The 25,725-nt window shown below is 41.0% G+C and overlaps 1 protein-coding gene across 3 annotated transcripts in view; it reads right to left on the bottom strand.

Annotated features, from left to right (window-relative positions):
* Window positions 1-3: 3 nt before the first annotated feature.
* The window catches only part of ncoa1 (nuclear receptor coactivator 1), a 49,189-nt gene continuing 23,467 nt past the window's right edge, over window positions 4-25,725 (bottom strand). The window contains exons 4-21 of one of the 3 annotated variants that reach the window (XM_017454514.3): window positions 23,804-23,970; window positions 17,306-17,412; window positions 15,948-16,125; window positions 15,629-15,808; window positions 15,020-15,118; window positions 14,546-14,686; window positions 14,126-14,273; window positions 12,776-13,736; window positions 12,239-12,401; window positions 11,523-11,705; window positions 11,225-11,345; window positions 9,809-9,977; window positions 9,424-9,711; window positions 8,942-9,040; window positions 8,399-8,780; window positions 6,466-6,634; window positions 5,466-5,652; window positions 4-5,305 (exon numbers count right to left, since the gene is read on the bottom strand). In XM_017454514.3, the coding sequence (XP_017310003.1) occupies window positions 5,138-5,305; window positions 5,466-5,652; window positions 6,466-6,634; window positions 8,399-8,780; window positions 8,942-9,040; window positions 9,424-9,711; window positions 9,809-9,977; window positions 11,225-11,345; window positions 11,523-11,705; window positions 12,239-12,401; window positions 12,776-13,736; window positions 14,126-14,273; window positions 14,546-14,686; window positions 15,020-15,118; window positions 15,629-15,808; window positions 15,948-16,125; window positions 17,306-17,412; window positions 23,804-23,970 (3,910 nt within the window). In that variant the 3' untranslated portion in view covers window positions 4-5,137. Of the gene's footprint in view, window positions 5,306-5,465; window positions 5,653-6,465; window positions 6,635-8,398; window positions 8,781-8,941; window positions 9,041-9,423; window positions 9,712-9,808; window positions 9,978-11,224; window positions 11,346-11,522; window positions 11,706-12,238; window positions 12,402-12,775; window positions 13,737-14,125; window positions 14,274-14,545; window positions 14,687-15,019; window positions 15,119-15,628; window positions 15,809-15,947; window positions 16,126-17,305; window positions 17,413-22,600; window positions 23,768-23,803; window positions 23,971-25,725 lie in introns of those variants that run through there. The other 2 variants (XM_017454521.3, XM_017454531.3) reach the window with 2 other exon arrangements.

The raw sequence follows: 25,725 nt of genomic DNA, 5'->3' as shown, positions 1-25,725 counted from the left end.
AGACACTTTTACATGGTGCTTTTATTGCAATGTGTTGCATTCTCACATTCATGGATGTTACAGAGATTTGTTAGTCAAAGCATCACTTCCTTCAAGGTCTGCATCATCACCTTAGACAAGCAACAGAAGGGACCATATGCACAAGAGGTGTGTGTGTGTGTTTATGTATGTGTGTATGCATGCATACATGTGTAAACTTGAACTATTTCAGTTTGAGCAGCCACATATTTTCCATGAAATGGACAAGAGAAATAAGACTGAAGTAGATGAGGAAATAAACAACAAAAACAACAATGACGACAGTTTTGCAGCCCACAGAACAAACCTGCAGCTGCTGGACCCAGCATGTGACTGATTGTCTACAACGTTCTAAGAAAGGTATATATATTTTTTTCCAGAAGGAAAGAAAAAACTAAAACAAAAAACCAGGGAAAAAAAAAATAAAATCATGCTAACATGCAGAATTCTCCCGGACACATGCTCATTCGTAATGTCCCAACACAGCTGCAGTGATGCCTCTTGAGGGGAAAAAGATTTCACAAGTATTATACAAACTGGACAAAATGAATAAAATGTATATAGTTATATAGATTTATACTTATTTATATTAATTTATACAGCTGAAAAGTGGAACCTTGCCTCGAGCTCTCGGGTGCCGAGTTTCAGCAGAGTTTATGCGCCACTGCAACCAACTTCCACGTTAATAAGGCAGCAAAAAGATCTCGCAAACAGCAGCGCCGACAAAGTGATACAGTAGAGCAGAGAAACAAGGCGGAGGAGATGCGCACTGGATGAAAGAGGTTTTACACGATGACCGCGACGACGGGTTATAACAGCTTGGCACGGTACGGGTCTGGATCACATCTCAGTATGGTGAGATGTTAAAAGCATAGATGTCTGAGGAATGTCTTCAGAAGTGAAAGGTATAAATGTAAGCATGTGAGAGGGGAAAGGGAGAAGCGGAGCACCTGAAGAACACTGGCATAGTTTGAATAAACGTGCAGCAATTGCGAGGTGTAAACGTAGCAAGTGACCCTGCTCGCTCGCTCATGATGAAGATGGGGTAAGGATGAAGCGCTACTGCCAAGTTCTCTCTGAAGAACCTGAGAAAGTTCCAAGTTTGACATCAAAAAAGCAAAAGGACGCTGAACTCCAGTACATTCAGGGGACATTCGTAGTTACTAACGTCAAAGCTCTGTGACTTGGGGGTTTTTTTTTTTCTTTGTTTGTTTCTTAACGATGGCCTCTTTTCCTTTAAGTTGGATTATAAAGTGCAAAAACTAGATTGTATTCCTTGCAAATTCCTGGAACGTTTTGTTTTTGTTTTTTCCCCCAGAGTAAAAAAAAAAACATGTAAAGTACAGCAAACACGTCATCGTCTTCTTATAATTGTTATTACAAAGGTCGATATAAGAAAATCTTCATCAACAACAAGAAAAAATCCACAAACAAGAGGAGCAGTCCCTCGATGCAGAAAATATATACAACAGGCACCTCTGTTTTGGTATAAAGAATTTAGTTAAATAAAGTCTGAGATTTAAGAATACTTGCATCAGTGTGGATTATAATTTTTTTGGGTTTTTTTTTTTTTTTTTTACATTTTAAACCATAAATCCGATCAGGTATTTCCGTGAGCTGAAAACAAAAACAAACAAACAAACAAAAAAAACAAAAACAAAAAAAACCCATAATTTGAAACATGATCAGAAATGAGAATTGGGTCTCATTTAAGGTGCATAGCTAGCTGTAGTACATAGTTTCTATTCCTGAAAACAGTGTTTAAGCATCGTCCTCGAAATGAAAAAAGTGTTTCTGTGACGTGCGAGTACGACAGGGTTGGAAAACTTCTATATGGATATAACTCTACTAAGAAAAACAAAACAGAAAACAGAATGGTAGTGTTACTAATAAACCCTGCTAAAGTATGTGATGTGACATCTAGTGAAGAGAAACAATGCTACATGAATTCTATCCAATTGCATGATCCTTTGCATATAAGATTATTTTCTTGATACTCAAAGCTTTGGTCATTATTCCTTGGGGAAAAAAAAAATCATTAACAAGAAACTCATGGCAAAAGAAATCTGAGCACCGTTCATCTCAAACCAAGGTTCCACTTCCTCAGAGCTGTTTAAACGTTTTTGATGGAAAGAAAAATTAAATAATATGGCCTTTTTTTTAAAAAACTTTTTTTTGCTTTTTTTTCTTTTTAAATTAACCCGTACAAAAGCCAGACCATGCTGCTTCTCTCTCAGTAAAGTCACATTCAGCAGTCGCTAAAAAACCATTCTCACATAAAAGATCTGAACACCCAAAGGAAAGATGCAGGTATATGTGTTAAAAAAATAAAAAATAAAACAACTCAGAAAATGGGGGGGGGGGGGGGGGGATCAGGACGTTTCCATTGCATTTTAAAACATCTGATATACAGTATTAACCACACTTTCAGACAGTCATACACATCCCCAAATAAAACAAGAAAATAAATGGAAGAAAGTAGTTATTACCACAAACTTGGAGCACTACAATATTGTCGACTCAAGATAGAACAGATACATATTCACATTTGTCTGTTTGTCTATTTACACGATAAACCATTGTACCTTGGAGTGGAACTGACCAAGAGTCATTTATTACAGAAGAGTAAGCCGTGGTTAATAGGCACTGCTTTCTAATGTGGTAGATTTGGCATCTCAGGTGAAACGGTGTGAACAGGGATTTGTTAAAAGGGTAAAACAAATAATAAATAAATATAAAAGTACCTGGTTAACTGGCACGTAAGTGATCTAAAGACTTCATTATACAGGAAAGGAATAGCTGTCTGAATCAGGAACTACTATCAGAGTACAGGTTGATCCTAATCACCTTTTCACGTTCATTCTGTACGTTCAACCAATTTTTTTTTTATCCTCTTGGGACTTTAAATCTAAAGCACTAATGTTCAAATGTACAGTAAACCTGTTTAATCCGTTTGTAATGTGTATGTACATTTATATCAAAAAAGTGGCTCAGGAAAGGCCTCGCTGTTTCTGCGGTCCATCTTGGTGTGGGATTGAGATAATAATAATAATAATAATAATAATAATAATAATAATAATAATAAGAGCCTTTCTTTGAAATACACAGCACACACAAAAACACAAATCATAGAACATTATTTTGTGTAGGATGAGGAGTCAGGAAGTTGCGGTGGTAGAGATGGTCATGCACTTTTTTTGTGTGTGAGAGAGAGAAATACCTTTTTATGTATGTATATGGCAAGACAAATTTGGACCATATCTGATGTGTGTGTGATATATATATATATATATATATATATATATATATATATATATATGTGTGTGTGTGTGTGTGTGTGTGAGATAAACCCTTTTTATCGCTGCCTGATTCATCTGATAATTGAATTGATCACTATTGCATGCTTGCGATCACAGAATGCTGTCAGTGAAATTAATAAGGAGTCTAAAAAACATCAGGGAGGACAAGAGGAGGAAGCGAATGAGGAACGAGATGAGGACAATGCTGATGAAGAACAGTGTTTGACTGGGCAAACAGTAGTCACATGAGCAGTCAAAGGAGGATGCTGGAGGGGTGTGTGTGTGTGTGTGTGTGTGTGTGTGTGTGTGTGTGTGTGTGTGTGTGTGTGTGTGTGTGTGTGTGTGTGTGTGTGTGTATGCATGAGAGAGACAGAGACAAAGACACAACGCCTCATCCTTGTGTTTTACAGAGCCAGAAATAAACAACTTGGGATTTCTAAACTGTCTATGAACACAAAGCAAATAGTGAACAACTCCACTGAATGAGGAGTTATCCAAATCAGTTTAGATCATTTAAGCTTCATTACGTTATCATCATGCATACATCTATACAATAGAATTTGGGGATTTTAACATACTATAAAACACACACACACACACACACACACACACACACACACACACACACACACACGGGTGCCAGAAAACAAAAAGCATACCAATATCAATCAGAAAATAATTATTTATATATTTATATATATTTAATTTAAGAAAGACCTCGCCTTTCCCTTTCCTTCATGAACAACTCCAGAGCTAGACACCTAATCCTCCCCAGGTAATATTCAGCTGTGTTACTTTAGTACATACAATTTCTTGATTTGAAACATTATTCTTCTTAAAATAAAATAATTAAAAAAAAAATTCAAAGCTATAATAAAAAAAGAGAGCCAGTTTTGAAACCCATGTCGACGTATTCGAATGTTGGTTGTAGAGTGATTCGACAATGTTTTTTTTTTTTTTTTTCAGAACAAAATTAGAACGTGTGAGCTTGTCCTGACCTTTGTCCGCTTTTGTGCTGTACAATAATACCAACCTGCACAATACACATGGCAAACAACACTGATAGGCTGATGCGACCCTAAGTGGCTCGTATTCACAGCTGCTGAGCGGTGGGGACGTGTAGGACGTTTATTTATTTGAAAAATGTCTGCCGTTTTAAAACGAGTTCTCCCAGGAAAGCTTGTAGCAGATGTGAGATGTTTCTCTTCTCCCAACCTGGCAATGCTTGTTCTGACAAAGCAGGTGATGAAAGAAATTAATAAAACTGATCAGGAAACAGAGAGAGAGAGCGAGAGAGAGAGTGCGAGAGAGAGAGAAAACAAAATGTTGGGAAACTCTCCCCATCATCTGAGGAGAGCTTCTCAGTCACAGGTCCAGCTGAAACTGAGCTGTCCAGTGCGGCAAGAACCTTAACATTCCCATGTGTTGTCCTGTTCACCGAGGCTCACGTGGATCGCTGCAGCAAAACCATGGCATATTCCTACCCCAGTTTCCATGAAGCACTGTGACGATGGCCCAGTTATTGATGTCAGCTGGCGAGAAAGCAGCAGGTCCTTTTACAGAAACTTGGCAAATTTCTGGAATCTTTGTATTCACTTGTTTTGACCCCTATTGAGGAAGCAGACTGAAAAGTAGGTGACCAGGAATGAGCACTGCTTCAGCGGTCCAACAGGCTGCAAAATGCCATTAGCCTGGGCCCACAGATCCTGAGCCCAGCAGATATTCCCCAGACAGAAACCGGAAGGTGACGAATAGAAACTCAGGCGTTGTTGGGGACGTCAACACAGGTGTGTGGTTGTGTGGGTGTGTGTGTGTTAGGGTCACTCAGTCAGGAGCTGCTGTAAGAGGCTCTTCTGCTGCGACTGGGAAGTGCTGGTGCTGCCCTGGGGCTTCTGGTGCCCTACTTGTCCTGGCTGGTTCAGGTAGGAGTCACTCCCCACTAGGTTTACCGTGCACTGGACATCGGCAAACACTTGAACTTGCTGTACCTGGTTTGAAAGAAGAAGAAAAAAAGAATAGATGAATTTGGCATAAATCCACATACAAATACAGCATTCTAAAGAGATCTGTTACATGTGAAAACACCTTTCCTGTCACTATAGCAGAGTAGAGGTTTAACACTACACGGACATGACCTGAGCTTCTCACCTGATCATTACACAAAGAGCTGACGTTGCCAAGGTTGCTGTTGCCAATGCCAACTGGTGGTCCAATCGGAGGTAGTGAACCCGCAGCTCCTGAGCCCCCGGCCATGGAGACAGTGATGCTCATGTTGTTGTACACACCCTGCTGGCCAAAATTCTGCGAGCTAGTCTGGCCAGTTTGGTTAAACAGACTGCCAAACCAAAACAAACACTTCAAATGTGGCACAAAAAACATCTTTGGGCATGTTTGCATAACAAAAACACACATTTTATTTGAATAATAGATGAGGAAAAAACAATCCAGTGTGCACGAATGTCACAGGTTGTTCTGCAATTCCTTGCCATAATCACATAATTAGGTGTCCAAGCACATAATTCTTAAACGCTATAGTTTTTGTTAGGATTTTTCTTCGTATTATTGATCGGATTCTCCACTAAAACGAATCCTGCAGACCAAGCCATAAGGTGTATGGACTTGGTCAGCAGGTTGTACTTCCTCCCGCTTATTCAGGGGAGTGATGGGCCTGATCTTTTTTTTTTCCTCTCTTATTCCCTGCCCACTGATTTCTGTAATGATGGATTTATTGCTAATTCCATCTATAGTCTCATCTACAATATAGTTCCAACATCATTCTTTTATACATACATACATACATATCTTGCATTACAAGAACTAGTCACTAGAGGGGAACGTTTTGGGAAGAGTGCTTGGACCCTTGTGGCTACATTCATTTGAATCTTTATATAATCTTTGTGTTTATAAACAATTTATTATAAACATTGCTAATTTTACCATGTGTACTGTAACAGAACCACATTTTTGTACTCAGTTAAGCTTCCACTCATGTACACTGCTCATAGATCCTCACAGCTCCAGGATCCTGAGCAGAGTTTCGCATGTTATGCCCATGTCCACATACGTTATCAGTTTCCTCCCACCTCCCAAAACATGCCTAGAAAGTCAGTGAGATGAACCGTTCTCTATTTCTAGGTGCTAGCCTTACCTGTTAGTCACGCCACCTTGCCAGTTCTTCATGTCAGGTGACTGATAACCAGGTGGGGGCTGGGTCTGCTGAAGCAGAGGACTCTGGGAGTTGGGGTTCTGTGGTGACAGCAAGGGGCTGGTGGGACCGAGTTCAGGAGGGAATGATGGATCTCCTTGCGGGACCATACCTTTAATAATAATTTCACAGGTACTTTAGAAGACAACAGTATTGTCGTTGTAGTTTCTAATCACATTTATCTGTCTGTGTAAAGCCCAAAGTATATTTTTTTTTTACGCGTACGCTAGCGTATGCGCACAGTCGTATGCATAGCCTTTCAAAGTATACTCCGTTTGACATGTACATGTACACAGGTGGTCGACGCATGAGCATTATGACAACTTGCACTACCCCTCCTGGCCTACAAGAGTCAGTACAGAGCAGTAAAGCAGGTCTTCTGGTGCGAAGGACGACAATGAAGAAGAATCACAACAACACGAAGAAGAATCACAACAACACGAAGAACAATGGCGGAGAAAGCCGTGCTGCTTCATTTGTTACTAGAGGAAGAAGAAATTGGTTAAAACAAAAGTAAATTCACGTAGCGAATCATTGTTGTTCTTAGGGATGCACCGAAACGAAAATTCTTGGCCGAAGCCGAATATAATGAAATTTTTCGCGTTTTTTTCCATTTATTTTTCCATTTTTTTCACCAATGCATAAATTAAATAGTCAAAATGTGCTTTTTACTATTTTGTCTTGCTTTTTAAAGAAAAAATCATTTACAAAAACTACAATTTCAAAATATTTATTTAACACTGAACATTTTTTTTTCATTCCAGCAGGCATAGGTTACCAACAAGTCACAATATAACTTTAAATAAATAAATGAGTAAAATAAAAATATTTTTATGTGGTCATCTTTGAGCTCCCCTTGAATAGCCTATGTTATAGGCAGTTATAGGCCTATAACTGACTGCTGAAAGAATGTCACACTCTGTAGCCTACAACAGAAAAATGTGCATTAAAAATTGCATTGACGAGTGCAAAAAATGGTTCTATTCAGTTCTATACGGCTGATTATATTGGGGATATATACCGCTCAAGTCCCTGTACACCTCGCGGAGTATTATAGTAGATATAGTATAGTTAGATACATTGTTAATGTTATGTTCCTTGATAGATTTAGTTAGTTTAAACTATAGATTAGTTCATTTAGTCCCTGCTGGTTTTTACTTTGCCTGTCTTGACTACGTTTTTTGGATTACGATTTTGATTTGTCTGCCTGCCCTTAAATAAATACGTCTTTACCTGCTTCCGTACTCCCTTACGTCTCGAGACATGACAGAAACATGCCCCGGAACAGAAAAAAAAACAAACGCTTGTGTCCACAGTAAACATCCGAAGAGCACGTAGCTCGTGCATGCGCGTGCCCCCTCATCGAGATCGTGACAATCACGCGTCTCACTCGGGTTGCTAGGCTATTTGGTCGCGTCATCAAACACGTCATTGTTCGGTCAAATTTATCCAGCCTTTTCACTTATTCAGCTGAACACGGAAAGTGCTTTTTTTTTTTGCTATTTTCGGCTGAATAATTTCGGTTGCCGAACATTCGGGGCATCCCTAGTTGTTCTAACTTGCACTCATTTCCGTCTCTTCTGTTTTTTCTTCGACTACCTTGAGGGTCACTGTTGCCACCTTCTGGATCAACTAAATAGTGCAAAAGAATGAAATGCGCATCTGCAACGGTTAGAAAAATCTGGCGGCAATGCGTACAGTACACGGATTCTCTGCTGATGACAAAATTTGCATCACGTGTACTGTATGCTGTTCCCAGCGTATGCGTAAAAAGTGAAGTATACTTTGGGTTTTAGTAGTAGTATATGGCTAATGCATGGCTCATTATGACCTGGAGGACTCAAAACTTGCTTAAGTTTGGTCAACCAGAACCTACCTGCACCCCCAAACTGCTGGAAGAGTCCCTGCTGAACAGGAGAGTTGACTGGTCCGCCAAACTGCCCCTGCATGCCTCCTATCATGCCTTGGTTTTCTATGGGCAGCCTGACAGACAGCTTGGGGTCCAGCGGTGTCCCCATGGGGTTGAAGTGGCTGGGAGAGGTAGGGTTGCTTCCAGGGACAGGGTTGTAGCCTGGATTGTAGCCAAACTGCTGCTGTGGCTGCTGAGGGCCTTTGGGGACGCGCTGGGCTCCCATGGACCCCGGGTTCATTCCCTGCCTCATCATCATGACTTTCTGCTGCAGCAGTTGCCTCTGGCGGTGCTGGAAGCTGTAGAGCTCCCTCTGCCTCTGGGCAAGCATCTGAGCATTCAGTGGGGGCTGAGGTGTAAATATAAACAAATAAACAAACAGCAGACTGAATTTGAAGGTGAAAGAATGGTATAGACTTATAAATCTGCATTACAATCAAAATTACTCCGACTTTGACGCATTCAGTGCAGTACAGCTTCAGCGTATTTACATACTGCTTATGCACTAACCTGTGACGGTATCTGGGGCTGCTGCATGCCTTGCCTTACCCCCATTGCAACAGGTACCCCCTGGGGAAACTGGCTCATGGCTGCCATCCTGTTCTGTAGCTGAAAGTGTGAGGGAGGTAAAATAAGAACAACAGATCAATGAGAGCAGCTAATAACCAGGCAAAAGGCAAAGCATCGTTCCACAGTATTCTAGCATGTACATTAACAATAGGCCTTTTGTGGATCTGTAACAGAACAGCTCCATCTCCACAGAGAGTTTTAGTACCTATGAGCTGGGGGGTTTTAATAAAAGTTCCTAGTAATTGCTGCAACTGACATTCCCTTATAAACATTTAACTTCAAGTAGGTAGATGGAGATCTTTCATCAAAACTTATAAAGAACTGCTGGTTATTGTAAATCCGTGAACTGTGACTAATATTAATACATATGGTGTAGAAATACACAGAGTTAGAAAAGGTATGTTGCTGAGGTTTGTGACTACCTGCTGTGGGCCCTGTACACGCTGCTGAAGCTGCAGCCTTAACTGGTTTGGTGGCAGGCGCATCTGAGTGGGCATCCCTGGGGCTCGGGTTATTCCAGGCCGCATCGGGTTCATATTCACGTTGCTCGGGAAGGGTACGCGTGAAGGCCCAAAGCTCATACCTTGCGTCGTGCTCATCTCAGCCGGGAACTGAGAAGGAGAGGTGGGGAACTGGGACGGGTAGCTAGGCACGGGGGTGGATGGCTGAGCCTGGGTAAAACGCTGGGTGATTTGATCAAGACATCCACTCTAGAGAAGATAATCAGTCAGTCAGTCAGGATGGTGATCTCAGCATGCTAGGATTGGAAGAATGCAAGAAAGAAAGAAAAAAGGTGGCACTGCTTACCTGGACAATCTTGTCAATGCCCAGCGCCCGGTCCAGCTCAGCAAGCTCACTTTCATCTGTGCCACTCAGGAAAGACAAGAGCTGCTCAAGCAGGGCCTTCTCATCGTTGCGAGCTTCCGGAGTGGTGGGTGGGACGAGCATCTCATCCAAGGGACACGGAACACATTGCCTGAGGAACCAAAGAAGTGGTGTACAACAGGGACGTGCAGGGAGTTTCTCAGGGGCAGGGGCTCAAATGTCAAAAAGGGCTATATAAGAGCTAATTTTACTACTTTAAGTACATTACTACTTTAATTTAACTACATATTCTTATCACCTTGGTAGACACTGTAAGCAGACTGTGTGTGGTCATAATAATAAATATGAGAATGACATTCCTAATATAACCTAATGGTATTTTATTTTTACATTCATAGAAATAATTACAACAAAACAGCAACTTTTGGTGGAGAGATGAATCCAAAGAAAACTAAAAGTATTACCATCCACAAATGTGGATAGTACACACCCACTGTATGTCACTTACTGTAAAAGTCAGTAAAACTATTAAATTTCCCAATTTTACATTCCCAAAATTACATGTGGCAGCAGCACTTTTATTTCCATAAAACTGCAGCTTGCTGAACTGGCCTTTTAGTCTCAAAGCTGGTCATTTTTGCCTTCTAAATTTCATTTTAAAAAGATAAATTGATATGAAAAAACTGTAATATAAGATCATTAAAATATCACTTAGGCTACAGGACTACATTTACAATTTTAGTTAACAAGGGGCAAATTACTATATGTATATAGTATAACTATATTCGTGATCTTGAAAAGTGAGTTTGTTATTATTCTGTGCTGTGACTCAGCAGATGTGTTCAGTTTATAGCGTCCGTTGAACATTCTCCAACTGAACTAAACGGTTTTTATTTATATGCAAAAAAGCAAAACGACAGTGGGGGCGGTGCCGCAAGGGCCAAGGGTATGGCCGAACAGAACACCGTGTAACACAGACTATCACAGCAAGTCTAACTCTTTGTAAACATATGATGCCTTTTTTGCAACTATCTGTCGCATATTAGCTCACCTTTTTTCACCCATGTTGATAAGGACGGTAAATTCTCAGACTTTCTTGTGATTCATTTGCTACTGTTTTGTGCACGCTTTCATGTTAATTTGAATTCAAATGATTTTTATATAATACAATTGTTTATTAACTAATGTTGAGAGGGGCACTTTTAAATAATTTAGAAAAAGGGCAGGGCCCGTACAGAGCCCCCCTCTGTACGTCCCTGGTGTACAAGTGTGAGACAGGGGTCACTCAACATATCTCTCTAAAAGACAATATGTATGCCACATTTCACTGTTTTATGATGTACTTTATCAGGTGCAGTATCCATAATCAGGCCATTAGTTCATCACCCACACACTCACTCTTGAGGTGAGGAGAGAGGGGCATGTGCATGGCTCCCCAGAGTGCCATCAAATGCCATGGATTCAGCCAGGGACATGGACTGGAACTGCTGTGACTCGGGGACATCCAGCTTAGCCAGGCCTATATCAATAAAAACAAAGCTGGAAACTTATTCACAATATCATTCTCACCACACAGGAACTTAAAAAAAACAAAAAAAAAAAACAGCAGCAGCCAGTGTTTAAAAAAAAAAAAAAAAAAAAAAAAAAAACAAATAAAATACAGGTCCAACAAATCCTAACTGGGAGAAGTCTGGACCTGTGTTGGTGTTGAATATGGTGATGCTGGTGGGGTCACTGAAGGGGCTGCTGCTCTCCTTGGGTAGCTGAAAGGGGTCAGCCTGCCCCAGTACCTGACCTGGACCCTGACCCTGGGTGGGTGTGGAGGGACTGCAGAAGTCAAAGGGAGACGGACTCTGGAGACTAGAGCCATCGGAAAACACTGCACACATAAAAGCTCGTTCAGAAAAGTGTTTCACACAAAACTACAGAATTATGATCTTCATGAAAAATAAATTAGGTGCATTCGCTATTCTATTTAAACACAGACTGAGTGTAGACTAAACCTAATGTTTTGACTTGTTTATGTGAATTTCTCTTTGTAATTCCATGCATCTACTTATCTTTGTTCATGCTTATGAATGAATGCTTTTTGTTCATATTTATAAGTACAATATTTATATATTTACATTACAGTACATATTTATTTCCCTTCATAGTACACAGTGGAAATGTATCATGCTATTTGCAATATTTATAGTATTGTGTACATTTCCATGTACCATTTAAATGAGACAATGACTTCACTAAACAGCGACAGGAACTGGGACAATACCAAAGAAAAGGAAATACTTCACAAAGAATTACACATTAAAAAATAACTAAATAATTATATGCACTTGCAGTTTGATGTTTTGTATATACAGTGATGATGATGTTTGTGTGTTGCTACTTGGCAGTACAGGGCATCCTCACCATGGCCGGGTACTCCAGGCGGTTCATGTTTCACGCTCACTCCGATGGGAACACTTTCACCACCCTGCTGCGGCAGCCCCGGCTCCTCCACTGACTTTTCTCCCACAGGCCTGAGGGTGGGCAGTACCTGGTTCAGTGTATGCAGATCAGCACTGGGGAACTGCTACACACACATACGCAGAGACGTACACAAACAGGAAAGTAGGGGAATGGGAGAGCAAATGTTAGCCAACATCAGAGTGCACTATTAACACGAGTGGGGTAAAGTACAAATGAACACAATGAGTTAAAATGAATATACAGTATCTATCTCAACCTGTAACACCTCTTACAGGCTTAAGCTCTAAATCTGTTCTTCACAAACCTGCATTTAGTGCTAGTAATGCCTAAACAATGCCTAAATGCCAAAAACGTTGGTTGAAAAGCTACCAAATTGAAGAGGAACTAATTTTTTAAACACATAACAGCAATCCAACATAATGGCAACACAAAATGGCCTTCACTTCCTTTGCAAAAAAAATGTGTGAGAGTTCATACCGGACTGGGCTTATCACTGGATTTGGATGAACATGTAACTGCTGGAGAAGGAGGACTAACAGCGCTGCACTGCCCACTCTTGTCTCCTTGTTTCTTCTCAGCCTTGACTCGCACTGTTTCTAGGCTTAGCACTGCAGGTGGGGGCAGGTCCACAAGGTCCTTCTCATCTGTATCAAGCAGGAAGCGCAGCAGCTGGTGGTCCTGCTGCTGCTTGGAGTTTCCTATGGCAGATGGCATCACCAGGCCGGGTCTCGGGCTGCTTGCAGGCGGCTCCCTCTTGATCTCGGGCTCATTGGTGCCGTCAGCAGGGCTGCTGTCCTGGAGCAAGCGATGCAGGATCTTGTGGCGCTCTGTGAGTGTGCTGTGGGATGCTGGGCATTGGCCAGGTGGTGCTGAACGACTCTGGGAGGCAGGTGAGGCCTCGTGGTCTGAGGTGCCATCCAAAAGCTGGCTGAGTTTGGGGTTAGCACTTCTAGGTTCATCGTTGTGGCACGGCTCAGGCGGTTTAGCCGGAGGTGGACGTGCAGGCGAGCTGCTGGGCGTGGGAGTCTGCCTGGCCAGTGGGGAAGGGAGAGAGAAAGGGATACCATCACCACCTGATTGCTGCCGTGCCAGTGTGCCAGCAGGAGAGTGAATGCCAGGTGTGGGGGGTGAGAAAGGGTGGCCTGAGACACGTGGGCTGTTTGCCAGGCCTGGGCTGGCTCGGGGAGGCCGGGGAGATGTGAATGAGGTAGGGGTGGCTGTGAGAGGGCTGCCCAGTGGTGACAGGCTACTGCCCTGCTGGGGAGGTGCAACCCGGCTGGGCATGGTGGTGCCAGGGGCAGATGTACCTCCGTTGGCATTGTTGTGGTGCAGACTGACTTCGCCAGAGGGCTGCATGGCAGGAGAGCAAGCCGGGGCAGCCGCTGCGGACAAGAGGCTATGGGTAGTGTTTTCCTGAGAGCTAGCAGTGTTGTTTTCCCTGTCACACACAAACATACAGACAATCATTATTTTATACACACACACACACGTACGTGTGTGTATATATGTATATCTATACACACACACACACACATATACATATATATATATATATATATATATATATATATATATATATATACACATTTAAACACAAATGTGATCATATTTTGAAACTTTAAGTGGATTTGAAGGTAATACAGATGTCCATTATGGATTTCAGTCATGCAGGTCATGCTGTATTGTCAAGTTTTAAAAAGAAAATATAAATATATAAAACTGTATGAAATATTATACTTTTGAGTTTTTTAATGAGCACTGTATCTATGATAATAAGAAGGCTGTGTGTGGGGTGTGGGTGTGTGTGCGCGCAGTAAGTAGTAAGACCTGTCGATAGTGTGGATGCCCATGATGAAGGGCTGTACGTCGGGGTTGGGAGGGCAGCAGAACTTGCAGCGAGTCTGTGCACTGAGAGGCGTCCCATCACTAAGTGTGAAACGGTACAGAGGGCTGATGGCTGTACCATGGGTCATCACTGCCCAAAAATAAATAAATAAATAAATAAACAAACAAACACAACACATACACACTCCATTCACTCATTTCCATTTAATCAAGGCAATAACATGAAACCAAGAGACGGCTGCAGCAAGGAACAACAAAATGTAAAATATTGTCATGCTATATAAAGGCAGGCCACTCAGTGAAACCATGACCTTCCCTGGTTTCTGACTTGTAAATATTTGGATATAAAATAGTAGTTAAGATGTCAGTATAGATGAAGGGGTTAGATATTTAGGTGTGTACCCTCTTGTAGCAGCTTCTTGGCATGGGAGGGTTCTTTGCCCTGTGGCTGGAAGAATGCAAAGATGCACTTCCGGACCAGGTCCTCCCAGCCTGGCCGGCCTGTGGCTCTCAGAGCACTCGTCTCAATGGAGATGATCTTCCCTGAAGGACAGACAGACAGACAGGGACACACACACACACGCACGCACACACACACACACACACGTGCGCGCACAAGCAGTTCTTTAAATAAAGCACTTAAAGCAATCTTCCATACATTTCATTCTCACCCTGTCTCTCTCTCTACTTTCTATTACACAAATGAAATGCTGATCCTTTCATGAACTCCTAGTCCCATACCTCCTTTGAAATTCACCTTCTCTTTCTCTTTTAATAAAGGATTGATTGAGAAAGACATGGACGATGTGTAATCTTGCATGAGTGGAGCAGCACAACATGCAGCGAATCCTCCAGAGGCGAGAGTGAAAAAAATACCTGTGGGGTCCTGCTTGGTGATGAAGGACTCTGTACTGACGGGAATCGGTGGCACTCGGGGAACACGGCATGCTATGCATATTAGGCAACTCTGCAAGTCTGTATACACACACACACACCCCGTTTGTATCTTTAAAATGTTCACAATCCTATTATTACTGAACAGTAACACAGTAACCCAGACTGTAGTTGTTAATTATACCATTATTTGTCATTCAAATAAGACAAGCTGGAAAATCCAAAACTAAAATACGCTGGCAAATGCAAAAACAAGCATCTTGGATTATTGGATTGGTCAGTAATCAGCTTTACATACTAAATCTGCCAATAAAACAATTACCAAACATTGTGTGAAAAATACCAAAATTATTAAAACCAAAACCAACATGGAAAATTTTTCAATTATGCGGTTATCGACTGCTATCCAAATCTCTATCTAATGAATTTGGACTGGCACTGTGTGGCATTTAAATCCTATATGAAAAACAGACAGATATGAAAAATTCTCTACTTTAAGACAGAAAACCATGTAGAAGCTTATATTTGCACACAGGGCGTGTATGATAATGAGAGTTTGTGACCTGGATTGCATGTGTAAGTGTGTTTTACCTTCGCCTTCCTCCTGCACTGCTCTGGGCTGAGAGACGGTGAAACATTGCATGTGCTCATACTGTTGCCGTGCCTCCTGGTTTTCTGCATCCGCCTCGTCCGGAGGCCTCTTCAGCAGCCTACAGTTAAACGTGTGACTGTTCCGTTGACCCTGCTCCTGCGGCCACGGCACCCCATTGACTGCACACACACACACACACACACACACACACACACACACACACACACACACACACACACACTCAGTATAATACAGTATGATGACAGTGTAGCATAGTGATCGTATAAAGACACTAACCCCACAGGATAAATCACTCACCGAGGCTCTTGGGGAGCAGATTACGCACAAACTCATTGTGGTCACCCACGTGCAGGATGCTGTAGACGCTGGAGGTCATCAGCTCTTCCTGGGTGTAACCTAGGTAGTTTATGACGTTCTCAGATACAAACACGATCCGACCCTCACGGTTCACCACGAAGAAGAAGCCGTTCAGGGCCTGGAGGAAAATTAAAGGAAGGGAAGGTTTTGGACACCACTATTATCAAAACACCAACTTCTGAACAGAAGAATGATGTTCATCCTTCTAGTAGCGCTTCAGAGACTTGAAGGTGCACTGAAGCTGTTCTGGCAGCTCACGGTGGACTTTGTGTTGGATTTTCCTATAATTTGTCGAAAAGCATACACATGAACAGACAGAAATGTTGCTATCGTTAGTTAATAGACTGATAATCAAGGGTGGCCAAGTGAGGAGCGTAAATATCAAAGAGAAAAACAGAAAAGCGGGGATGCATCTATAGTCCATAAGTTTTAAACAAGATCAGAGGCAGAACCAGGTTTGTTGTTAAATGTGACAGCAGTTATTAGGGCTGGGTGATAAATTGATATAATATCAATATCATGATAAATGATAAAGTGATGCACTTTTCTGAGATATGGTTGGTAAGGTGATTAAACAGTACTGAATGGATGCCACTGATTTCACATATAAAAAATTATTTTTACATAATCTTTGTCTTTGTAGGCATTAAAGTATTGCCAAAGTCAGTTTAACTTTTTTCTTTTTTTTTCTTTTACTACTGTTTTGTAGACAGCTTGTTAGCCAAATTATATATCGTGATACGCATTGTGTATCACAGAAATGTCCTCAAGTGGCAATACTTGAGACTGGCAATACTTTTCACGATGTGATATTTGTCATATCGCCCAGCCCTAGGAATTATGTTTCTGTTCGAATCAACTGCACTTATTTTTAGTGGGGATTACGTTTTAATCTCATTAATTAAATAAAAATGTAATAATAAATATGGTAAATATGTTAAGACATTAACGGAGTTGCATTCTGCTGTTTTTCTGGCACAGTTTTATCTCAAACAGATCTATATGTATTGTGATACAATACAATATGTATTGTATCACAATACAGTCTAGGTACAGTGCATCTGTAGTGAATTTATAAGGCATTAAATAAATGATGATGATGATGATGGTGATGACGATAAGGGTGCACATCATAGAACTTTTGAAATATGAAGCAGCTTAACTGCATTTCTGTCCACATCATGAAGCCCTAATAAAAAGTCATGATGTATGCAGTGTGGTGCTTTTTTGTGTATTTCTAACACAAATCAGAATCAACCAAAAATATAAATTTAAAAAAACCTTCTAATGTCACATACCTCAAGGAGGAGAGGACCGAGAGCCTCCTTCTCCACCATGCCCTGACTGCTGGAGGACACATCGCTCTTCTGCACCTCGTCATCAGGGGACATCAGAGCTAATTTCTCTGTGGACACACAGGACATTCCAGTATATTATGTGAACTGCTAGCAACTAACACGTAACATTCAGTGTCAGGTATTCACTGTTTGGCTTAGTGACATTTTCCTATATTTTTTATATAACAAATGCACAAGTATTGGAACCGATTCATTTTCTGTAGTACTGTCTTCAGGATGAACACACCACACATACCCATATGCCTCCTAAAAGAGGACCAGATTAAAGCACAACACAAGAGAATTCACCTAATGCCCCTCTAGCACACAAGTAGTTCTGGGTTGAAGCCAACCACAAGAAGATCTTCAGTTGTTCAAGAAAAAAGACTGCAAAGAAAAGCAAAATCCACAGTGCTGGTGTTTATGTCCCCATCAAACTCAAAACCTTATATGACGTGTCGGTGATTATTCTGCAGCCAAGGAGCTCAACCTTTCCATTCGTCTTCCAGATCAAAACCGTCAAACTGCCACATGAGAACATGGCCTATTCCAACAGCTGGATAGAGCAGAGGCTTAAATCTGTTTGTTTTGGGTTTTATTCCGAGCAACTACTCCTTGAAGAAGCCTCTAACTTTAGATGAAGGATTTTGTGTGCGTTGCCGTGTGCCATATTTACATGCATAATAGCAATGTAGCTTTCCAAACACAGTCGAATGTGTGCGAGGCAGTCCGTGTTGGCGTTCTGCCTCCCAAATCACTTGTTGTGCTGGTAACAGGAGCGTTTTAAGAAGGGTCAAAGGCGGAGCAGGAAGAGGAGATGAAACGGGACATGTGTTACCAGTACAAGTGACAAATGGGGTGTGAGGAACACAAACCGATGGGTTTAACCACGAGGAGCTGCAGTGAAGGCGTGGCACCAGGATTACGCTTCCAATACTGTCAGATGTTCTGCTGAGAGAAACAAAAGAGGGCCGTTCAGAGAACACTGGGGCTCAGAAAAACACTGGGCTGATGATCTGAGACAGTAGCTCACATCACCCTTGTGTCATCATTTTGCTTTTTTTTCCCCCCTCCTCCTCACACACCTTTCAGCCTCTGCCTCCCAGTCAACACTACATTTACTAACAGAGTGGCATGTGAAGGCTCTCCTATGAATTACTCACAGCGTTCTAAGTCGGGTCCGGATATGAAAGTAGAACAAACAAGCCGACCAGACAGCCCTAAAGCAAACCTGAGCCCAATTATTCTATGCAAATAAAGCTAATGTCCTCTGGAACTACTGACTTATCATTTTATGTTTGGGATGGACTTCACCTTGTGTGTTTCAGAGGTCATATGGAAGAGCCTTGATGTCAAAGGACCACAGCTCACACAGCAAAAAAAAAAAAAAAGAAAAAAGAAAAAAAGGCAATGTTTCTTAAAGCACCCATGTGTGATTTACATCATACAGAAACATCACACAACAAAACCTACTGAATAATGGTCCGGATATTAGAATATTATAAAAGCATAATTATTTCATTAATTTAGCAGTAGAATACAAGTTGTACTAAATAAAGAGCTTAAATATATTTAACTTGTTTAAACAATAAACTTGTTTACATGCTGCATAGGTAATAAGTTTCTCACGTGATGAACGAGGCAGACCAAAATGCTTGCTTAATTGATAAAATGATAGAGGTAAACAAAATAAATGACAATAAATTTGTTTGTGATGATTAAATTACATTATAATGTCCAAGTGAGATTTAAATTCACCTTTTTTAAAATCGACGCATCACAGAATCTGTGACTCGCACCGTTATTAAAGTACTATGCATGTTGACTGAACATAAGGATTAGTGATGAATGACTGAACCTAAGGATTAGTGATGAAGTGATGAATGGCTGAACCTAGGGATTAGTGATGTAGTGATGAATGACTGACCATAGGGATTAATGATGAATGACTGAACATAGGGATTAGTGATGAATGACTGAACCTAGGGATTAGTGATGAAGTGATTAATGACTGACCATAGGGATTAGTGATGAATGACTGAACCCAGGGATTAGTGATGAAGTGAAACACAAACAGCACTGCTTTTCAAACATGCCACACATCTCATCCTCACCATCATCTCCCTCTGCTTTATACTTCTCTGAAGTTCAGTAGAACAAACGGGGATTCATCTTATACATAATAGAATAATGTACAACAATTCTAATATACAGCAAAAAAAATCATTTTTAACTGAATAGATAATAGTGGAACTTTGGTTAAAGCAACTGTTGCAAGAGAAAATACACATCAGGTGAACAATAGTTGCATTTCTTTTGGTTAGCACTTGCTCCTCAACCTCATGATGAAGAATAAACTTTTTTTTTGCAGCAACTCAAAAGTGTTCCTGCTGCCTGTAGGCAAGACAGTAAGGGGTTAATTCATGATAAACATGTTTATATGACTAAAACACTCACAGCTGGTCCTAACAGTTATATTATCAAATGACTATTTTCTGCAAGGAGTTCAGCATCACATTTTTAAATGAAACTTCTTCCATGGCTCAGACAATATCACACTGTAACTGAGCAGCTCTGCTGATAGTCTCTGATTCAGAAATCAGCTATAGTTCAGAAATCAGGATGGACTCCATGGAGGAAGAGACTACACTATATTACAGTACTCGCACACACACTCTAAAGCTCGTGGTCGCCTCCTGGTATTGGAGGAAAAGCTACAGAGCCCAGCACATGTCCTTGTGTAACAGAGCTGACACCATGAGAGAAGCAAAGCCTGTGTGAGGCCCCTCTCTTGCACAAGGTCAGGGGGCAGTGGAGCACTGCCATTGGTCATTCTCTCACACGCCCCGTGGCCCTTCCCACCACCATGGTGTGAGGGCTCAAAAGGGGGGGGGGGGGGGGGGGGGGGTTTAGCCCAGAAGATGTCCAGAGTCATGAAGGACACATCAGACGTTTGATCCTAGATAATTTACTCTGTTTAGTAGAAGGTTTAAATACATTTATATAAAATACCACCTGTTACAAAGCAGCTCCAAATGTTTCATCCTTCTGCACATCCAATCAAATATAATGCTCTGTGGGTAAATTTGTAGGTTCCCCAAGCCATTCCTTACACAATAGTGGACTGAGAACCTCAGTAAGCTGTACAGTAAGTAGCTCCACTGTTAGAGCTCATGGACTTCTGCCGAACCACAACCAAACCAGATCATACTCTTCCTCTTTCTCCTCACGCCTTCTCCTCACCCTTTCTCCTAACACGTTCTCCTAACCCTTCCTCCTAAAGCTTTTTCCTAACCCTTTCTCCTAAAGCTTTTTCCTAACCCTTTCTCCTCACGCTTTTTCCTAACCCTTTCTCCTCACGCTTTCTCCTAACCCTTTCTCCTCACGCCTTCTCCTCACCCTTTCTCCTAATACCTTCTCCTCACTCCTTCTCCTCACCCTTTCTCCTAATACCTTCTCCTCACTCCTTCTCCTCATGCCTTCTCCTCAACCTTTCTCCTAACACCTTCTACTCAACCTTTCTCCTAACACCTTCTCCTCACCCTTTCTCCTAATGCCGTCTCCACACTCTTTCTCCTAACGCTTTCTCCTAACACCTTCTCCTCACCCTTTCTCCTAACGCCGTCTCCACACTCTTTCTCCTAACGCTTTCTCCTAACACCTTCTCCTCACCCTTTCTAATAACGCTTTCTCCTAACACTTTCTCCTCACCCTTTCTCCTAAGAGCTATCTGAGCATTCAAACTTGTAAAATGCTCTCTTTTTGGTAACAACTACAGGCAGAAGAAATCAGAAAGAGGATAAATACTTTTTCCACTGCAGTGTACACGAATACATGCAGTCAGTCAGATTTATCTGACAGGTTCATAGTGAACTCTACCAGCCTTGGACCCTTCATTCTCCGTGTGTGACACTCCTCTATTCCTAGCTTAATTTAGCTTTAGGTTAACCAAATAAGTTATAACCCAATGATAAATAACACCGTTATCCATATGATATAGAGCTGAATCTCCAGCTCTTATTGTACACTTACTAAACTTCATGAGTGACATGTTACACAATTGGTGAAACTGATCAGCATTTCAAATCGCTGTTATGTGGCTATAGGGGTTATGAAATGTTTTATTGCTAACAGAAGTACACGTGTCTCTGTACTCTGTAAATAGGTGGAAAATCAAATGTAAACAATTTTGCCATTAAGGTAGTGAATGAGACAATCCCTGCTGTCTGAAGATTGCACTTTTAGTTTTATAGCTCAGTGGCAAACTGCACATTTGACAAACAACAACAGCTGATCTGTACACCTCTCTGGATACAAGCAAACGCGTACAAGGTGGCTGTAGAGTTTTTTTTGTTGTTTTTTTTAATCAAATTCAATGCTTTTTAAAAACACTTTTTAAGACCGGGTCAAATGAAAATCAACCCGTGTAGACACCGGAACAAAACAAACCCAAATAAACTGAAGTGCCTGTGCTCCTCTGCAAAACCCTTTCACATTTCCTACTTTATATGTTTCTGAATACCACAGGCTTTCCTCAACTGGACTGTGCTTAAATAACATTTATCTCCTTTTATCACATTTCATTCCAACTCCACAGAAACAAGTCCCATCTACCTGTACATTTATAACCTGCTCTACTGATGGAGATGGAAAACATCACTGACAAATGTGTTTAAGACATTCAGCATCAGCTGAGGTAAATTTTCCACGTTTAATTTAGCGGAGCCTGGTCGTCATTTCTTCACGTGACTGATCTCTGTCTTTTAATAACCACTGACTTAGTTTACATGCACATCAATATTCTGATATTAATCAGAATTTGACAATATTCTAATTATTATTGAGTCATGTAAACGATTCAGATTAAGATAATATTCTGACTCCCACCCCTGGAATGTGCCTGTTTTTAATCAGAAATGTGCTGCATGTCAACACTTTATTCAGAAAATCCATTGAAAGGAGAAAAATGCACATCCTCAGTCTGCAAGGAATTGTGGGTGCTAACAGATTTGTATAGGGCAATTTAAACATTTTATAACTTTGCCCGCTGTACAGAGTGTGTAAGCGCTCTTCTCAGTTTTGGATGATGCTGTGATGGAGCAGGAGCATAACGGAGATTTTCACAACAGCTATCTGATTACAAACTGGATTCATTCTGTTTATAAATGGAGTGCATCTCTCCAAACCAGAGCAAATCATGAGCAAATCAACACTTAGCTAGCGAGGTGTTAGACATCTTCAGGCAGACTATCTAACCTCAAAACTGTTGCTTGTTGCTGCCACCTAGTCCTGGTATTTTTCATCTTGAATTTCCACTTCTCCAATTCCTTCTCACCTCCTCCTCCAACAATCATGGAAAAACAAAAACAGTGTGAAAAGTTACGCGAGTCAGAGCTCGGTATGTAAGCATAGAAAACGAGAAACCACAAAAGTTGAATTCTCATAGATATTACCACGTGTACAAAGATGTTTTAAATTCTACGCTCAGAATTTAATTTTATACCCAAGACTTTAAAACAGCATATTTAAGACTTTTTGAGACCTTACATTTAAAAAATATATTTTAAGATGTTTTTAGGGATCCATGAAAGACTCATTCCAGGTCATTTAGACCTAGTGGATAACAAGAAGCAGATCATCTATGTCTTTAACAGTCAGACATACCTACCACACACCTCATTATAAAAACATTATAAATAGTTCATTAAGTCCTTCGTCACTGCAGATTCATGTCTACCTCTGAAATGAACGTGGAACACATTATTAATGAAAATTAAACTAATCATTACGCCAAAAATATTTATGAAGAAATCTTCACAAGGCCACGTCCCAACACACCTTCCAAAGATCTCCAAATAATCACTAAGTGCCAACGTTGCTGATAAACAAAGAGGTTCAGCGAACATGCTTGTGTTATCAAAACGCCAGTGTGTTATAGTACGGTCTCTGACCATGACTTATTGCCTTACACTGACTGAATACTCATTAAAGAGTAAACCACAAAGAATAAACACCTACTCGCATTGCAAGCACAAATAGAAAATGTGGGGAAACGGGGGAGCAGAAACAAATGAGCGCTGAAACGGTTAATCGTGTAATCATCATGTAATACTAATTCCTTCCAAATAACTTTCAGAAAATTCCCTCTGCATGCATGGTAAAACTGCTCCAATCCACAGATTCTTAATTCTCTCCTAAGAAGCCTGGGCCTTATTTATCAAACGTGCATGTACCTTTGTGTAAACTGAGTGTGTGGAAAAACAAGTGTAAGGTGTTCCGCTCAGGAGCGCTTTACATAGAGGATGGTCCTACTGAAGTACCTAAAAGGGTTTGTGGTTATGCTCAGAAAGGCAAACCAAGTCTGAAGTGTTAATGAATGCAGCATGGTGTTGGAAGATGCTGCACAGTGTGCCATTCAGATGCCAAAAGCAGGACAGGGACTCGGTGTGAGCTGCTTACCCTGCTCCCGCCGCTTGATCTGCTGGATCTGGTCCACCATACTCTTGAGGATGTGGCATTTGTCTGGCTTCATGCTAAGGCTGGCGAGGTCACCCATGTTGGCCGACAGCAGCTCAGCCAGCTCATCAATGTAGCGGCTCTCCAGCTCCCTGCGCCACTTCTCCCCGCTGCAGAAACACAGACAAAACAGACAGTGACCCAACAGGCACAAACCAATGCATTTCAGGACTACAAAGTACAGAAAAATCTAAAAAGAAAAGAAAAGAAAACTTCAGTACTAGAGGTGTGAATATTTGGGTTGCCAGCGAATCAAATAAATCCTCGATTGATTGGTTTTCGATCCAAATCAAGTGATTTTTGGAAAATTCATAACGATTAAATTCGATTTGATTCACTCAACAACAGGCCAGGGCCGACCCCACACCACCTGGCGCCAAACCTCATCAACTATCTCAAGCTCACCGGCGTATCCTGGGATGAAGCTGAAGCGCTGGCCAAGGACCAGCAGTGGTGGAGAGACCTTGTCACACTTATGGAGGATCTAAGTCTAAGTAAGTTTATAATTTCAAACCCAACCGTATATGTTCCAAAAGTAATCTGATCAGAATGAAGTCACAATGAAATTTCATGATAATTACCAAATAAAAAAAGTATCAATGCAGTATCGATGTTAAAAAATATATATTTAAAAAAAAAAAAACAAAAAAAAAAAAAACGCTTAAATGATACTCAGTACCAATTATAAGAACCATTTTGCCTTAAAAATGTGCTTGTCTACAGTCACATAACATCTATATTACAATAATATAATCAGCTCATTCATTCACTCAGTAAGCACTTTATCCTGGTCAGGGTCGAGGTGGAACCAGAACTGATCCCAGGAACACCAGGTGAGAGGTGGGAATACACAATGGATGAGACATCATCCCCATTACATTAATTTACATACATTATTTACACTAATGTAAATAATGTCACAAATATTAGACCAACCATCATCAGTCGGTCTTTGGGCCACCAGCTCTACATTTCTGTGTAAAACGGGGAGCATCTTGTCTGAACCTGAATTACAGACATGCCTCCAGTTTCCACTACCAACTACTCCTCACTTACACTCACTGTTCATCACTGTTTTTCTGACACGTGACCCAACAGCAACATCTTCTGAGTGTAACAGCTAACAATAGCAGTGCTTTTGGCTGGTCATATGTGTATTAGACATGTGAAATATAACAATTTTACTGCCAGTGATGTTTATTCCCATTATATTATATTAACCAAGCCGGACAGCCTTAAAGGGATAGTTAACCCAAAAATTCTGTCATCAATTACACCTCATCTCGTTCCAAACCCATAAGACTTTCGTTCATTTTCAGAACACAAATGAAGACATTTTTAATGAAACCTGGGAGATTTCTGTCCCTACGTTTAAAGTCCAGTAACCAAAACTTTTAAGCTCCAAAAAGGCATCGTAAAAGTAATCCATGTGACACCAGTGGTTGAATCCCATTTTTATGAAGCGATATAAATGCTCTATTTCTGCAAAAAGAAAACTAAAATGAAGTCTTTATTCACAAAATATCTTAACTTCCGCATATATCTCTGACCATGACACATGCGTGTTGTGTTGATGCAAGAGCGGACAAAAAATGTCCTCCTCCATGTCCAAATCTGCAGACATGTTGTTACAAAGATTGTTCTATGTGACTCAGTTTGTGTGCAGTGTCCTTCATCTGCTGTAAACATTGCAGCGCTTCCGGGTCTCGCTGTATCGCAAGAGCGGAACGACATGAGGGTCAGTAACTGATGACAGAATGATGACAATTTTGGGTGAACTATCCTTAATCTGATCTGTGAGTAGTACACGTTATCACCTAAAAATACACAAGAGCAGTCTCTCAGTTCTCTGCAGTGAAACAGGA

This window comes from Ictalurus punctatus, chromosome 2 (assembly GCF_001660625.3).
Source record: "Ictalurus punctatus breed USDA103 chromosome 2, Coco_2.0, whole genome shotgun sequence".
Taxonomy (NCBI): Eukaryota; Metazoa; Chordata; class Actinopteri; order Siluriformes; family Ictaluridae; genus Ictalurus; species Ictalurus punctatus.
Note: the sequence above shows the minus strand (reverse complement) of the source record. Positions and strands in the feature narration are given on the sequence as shown.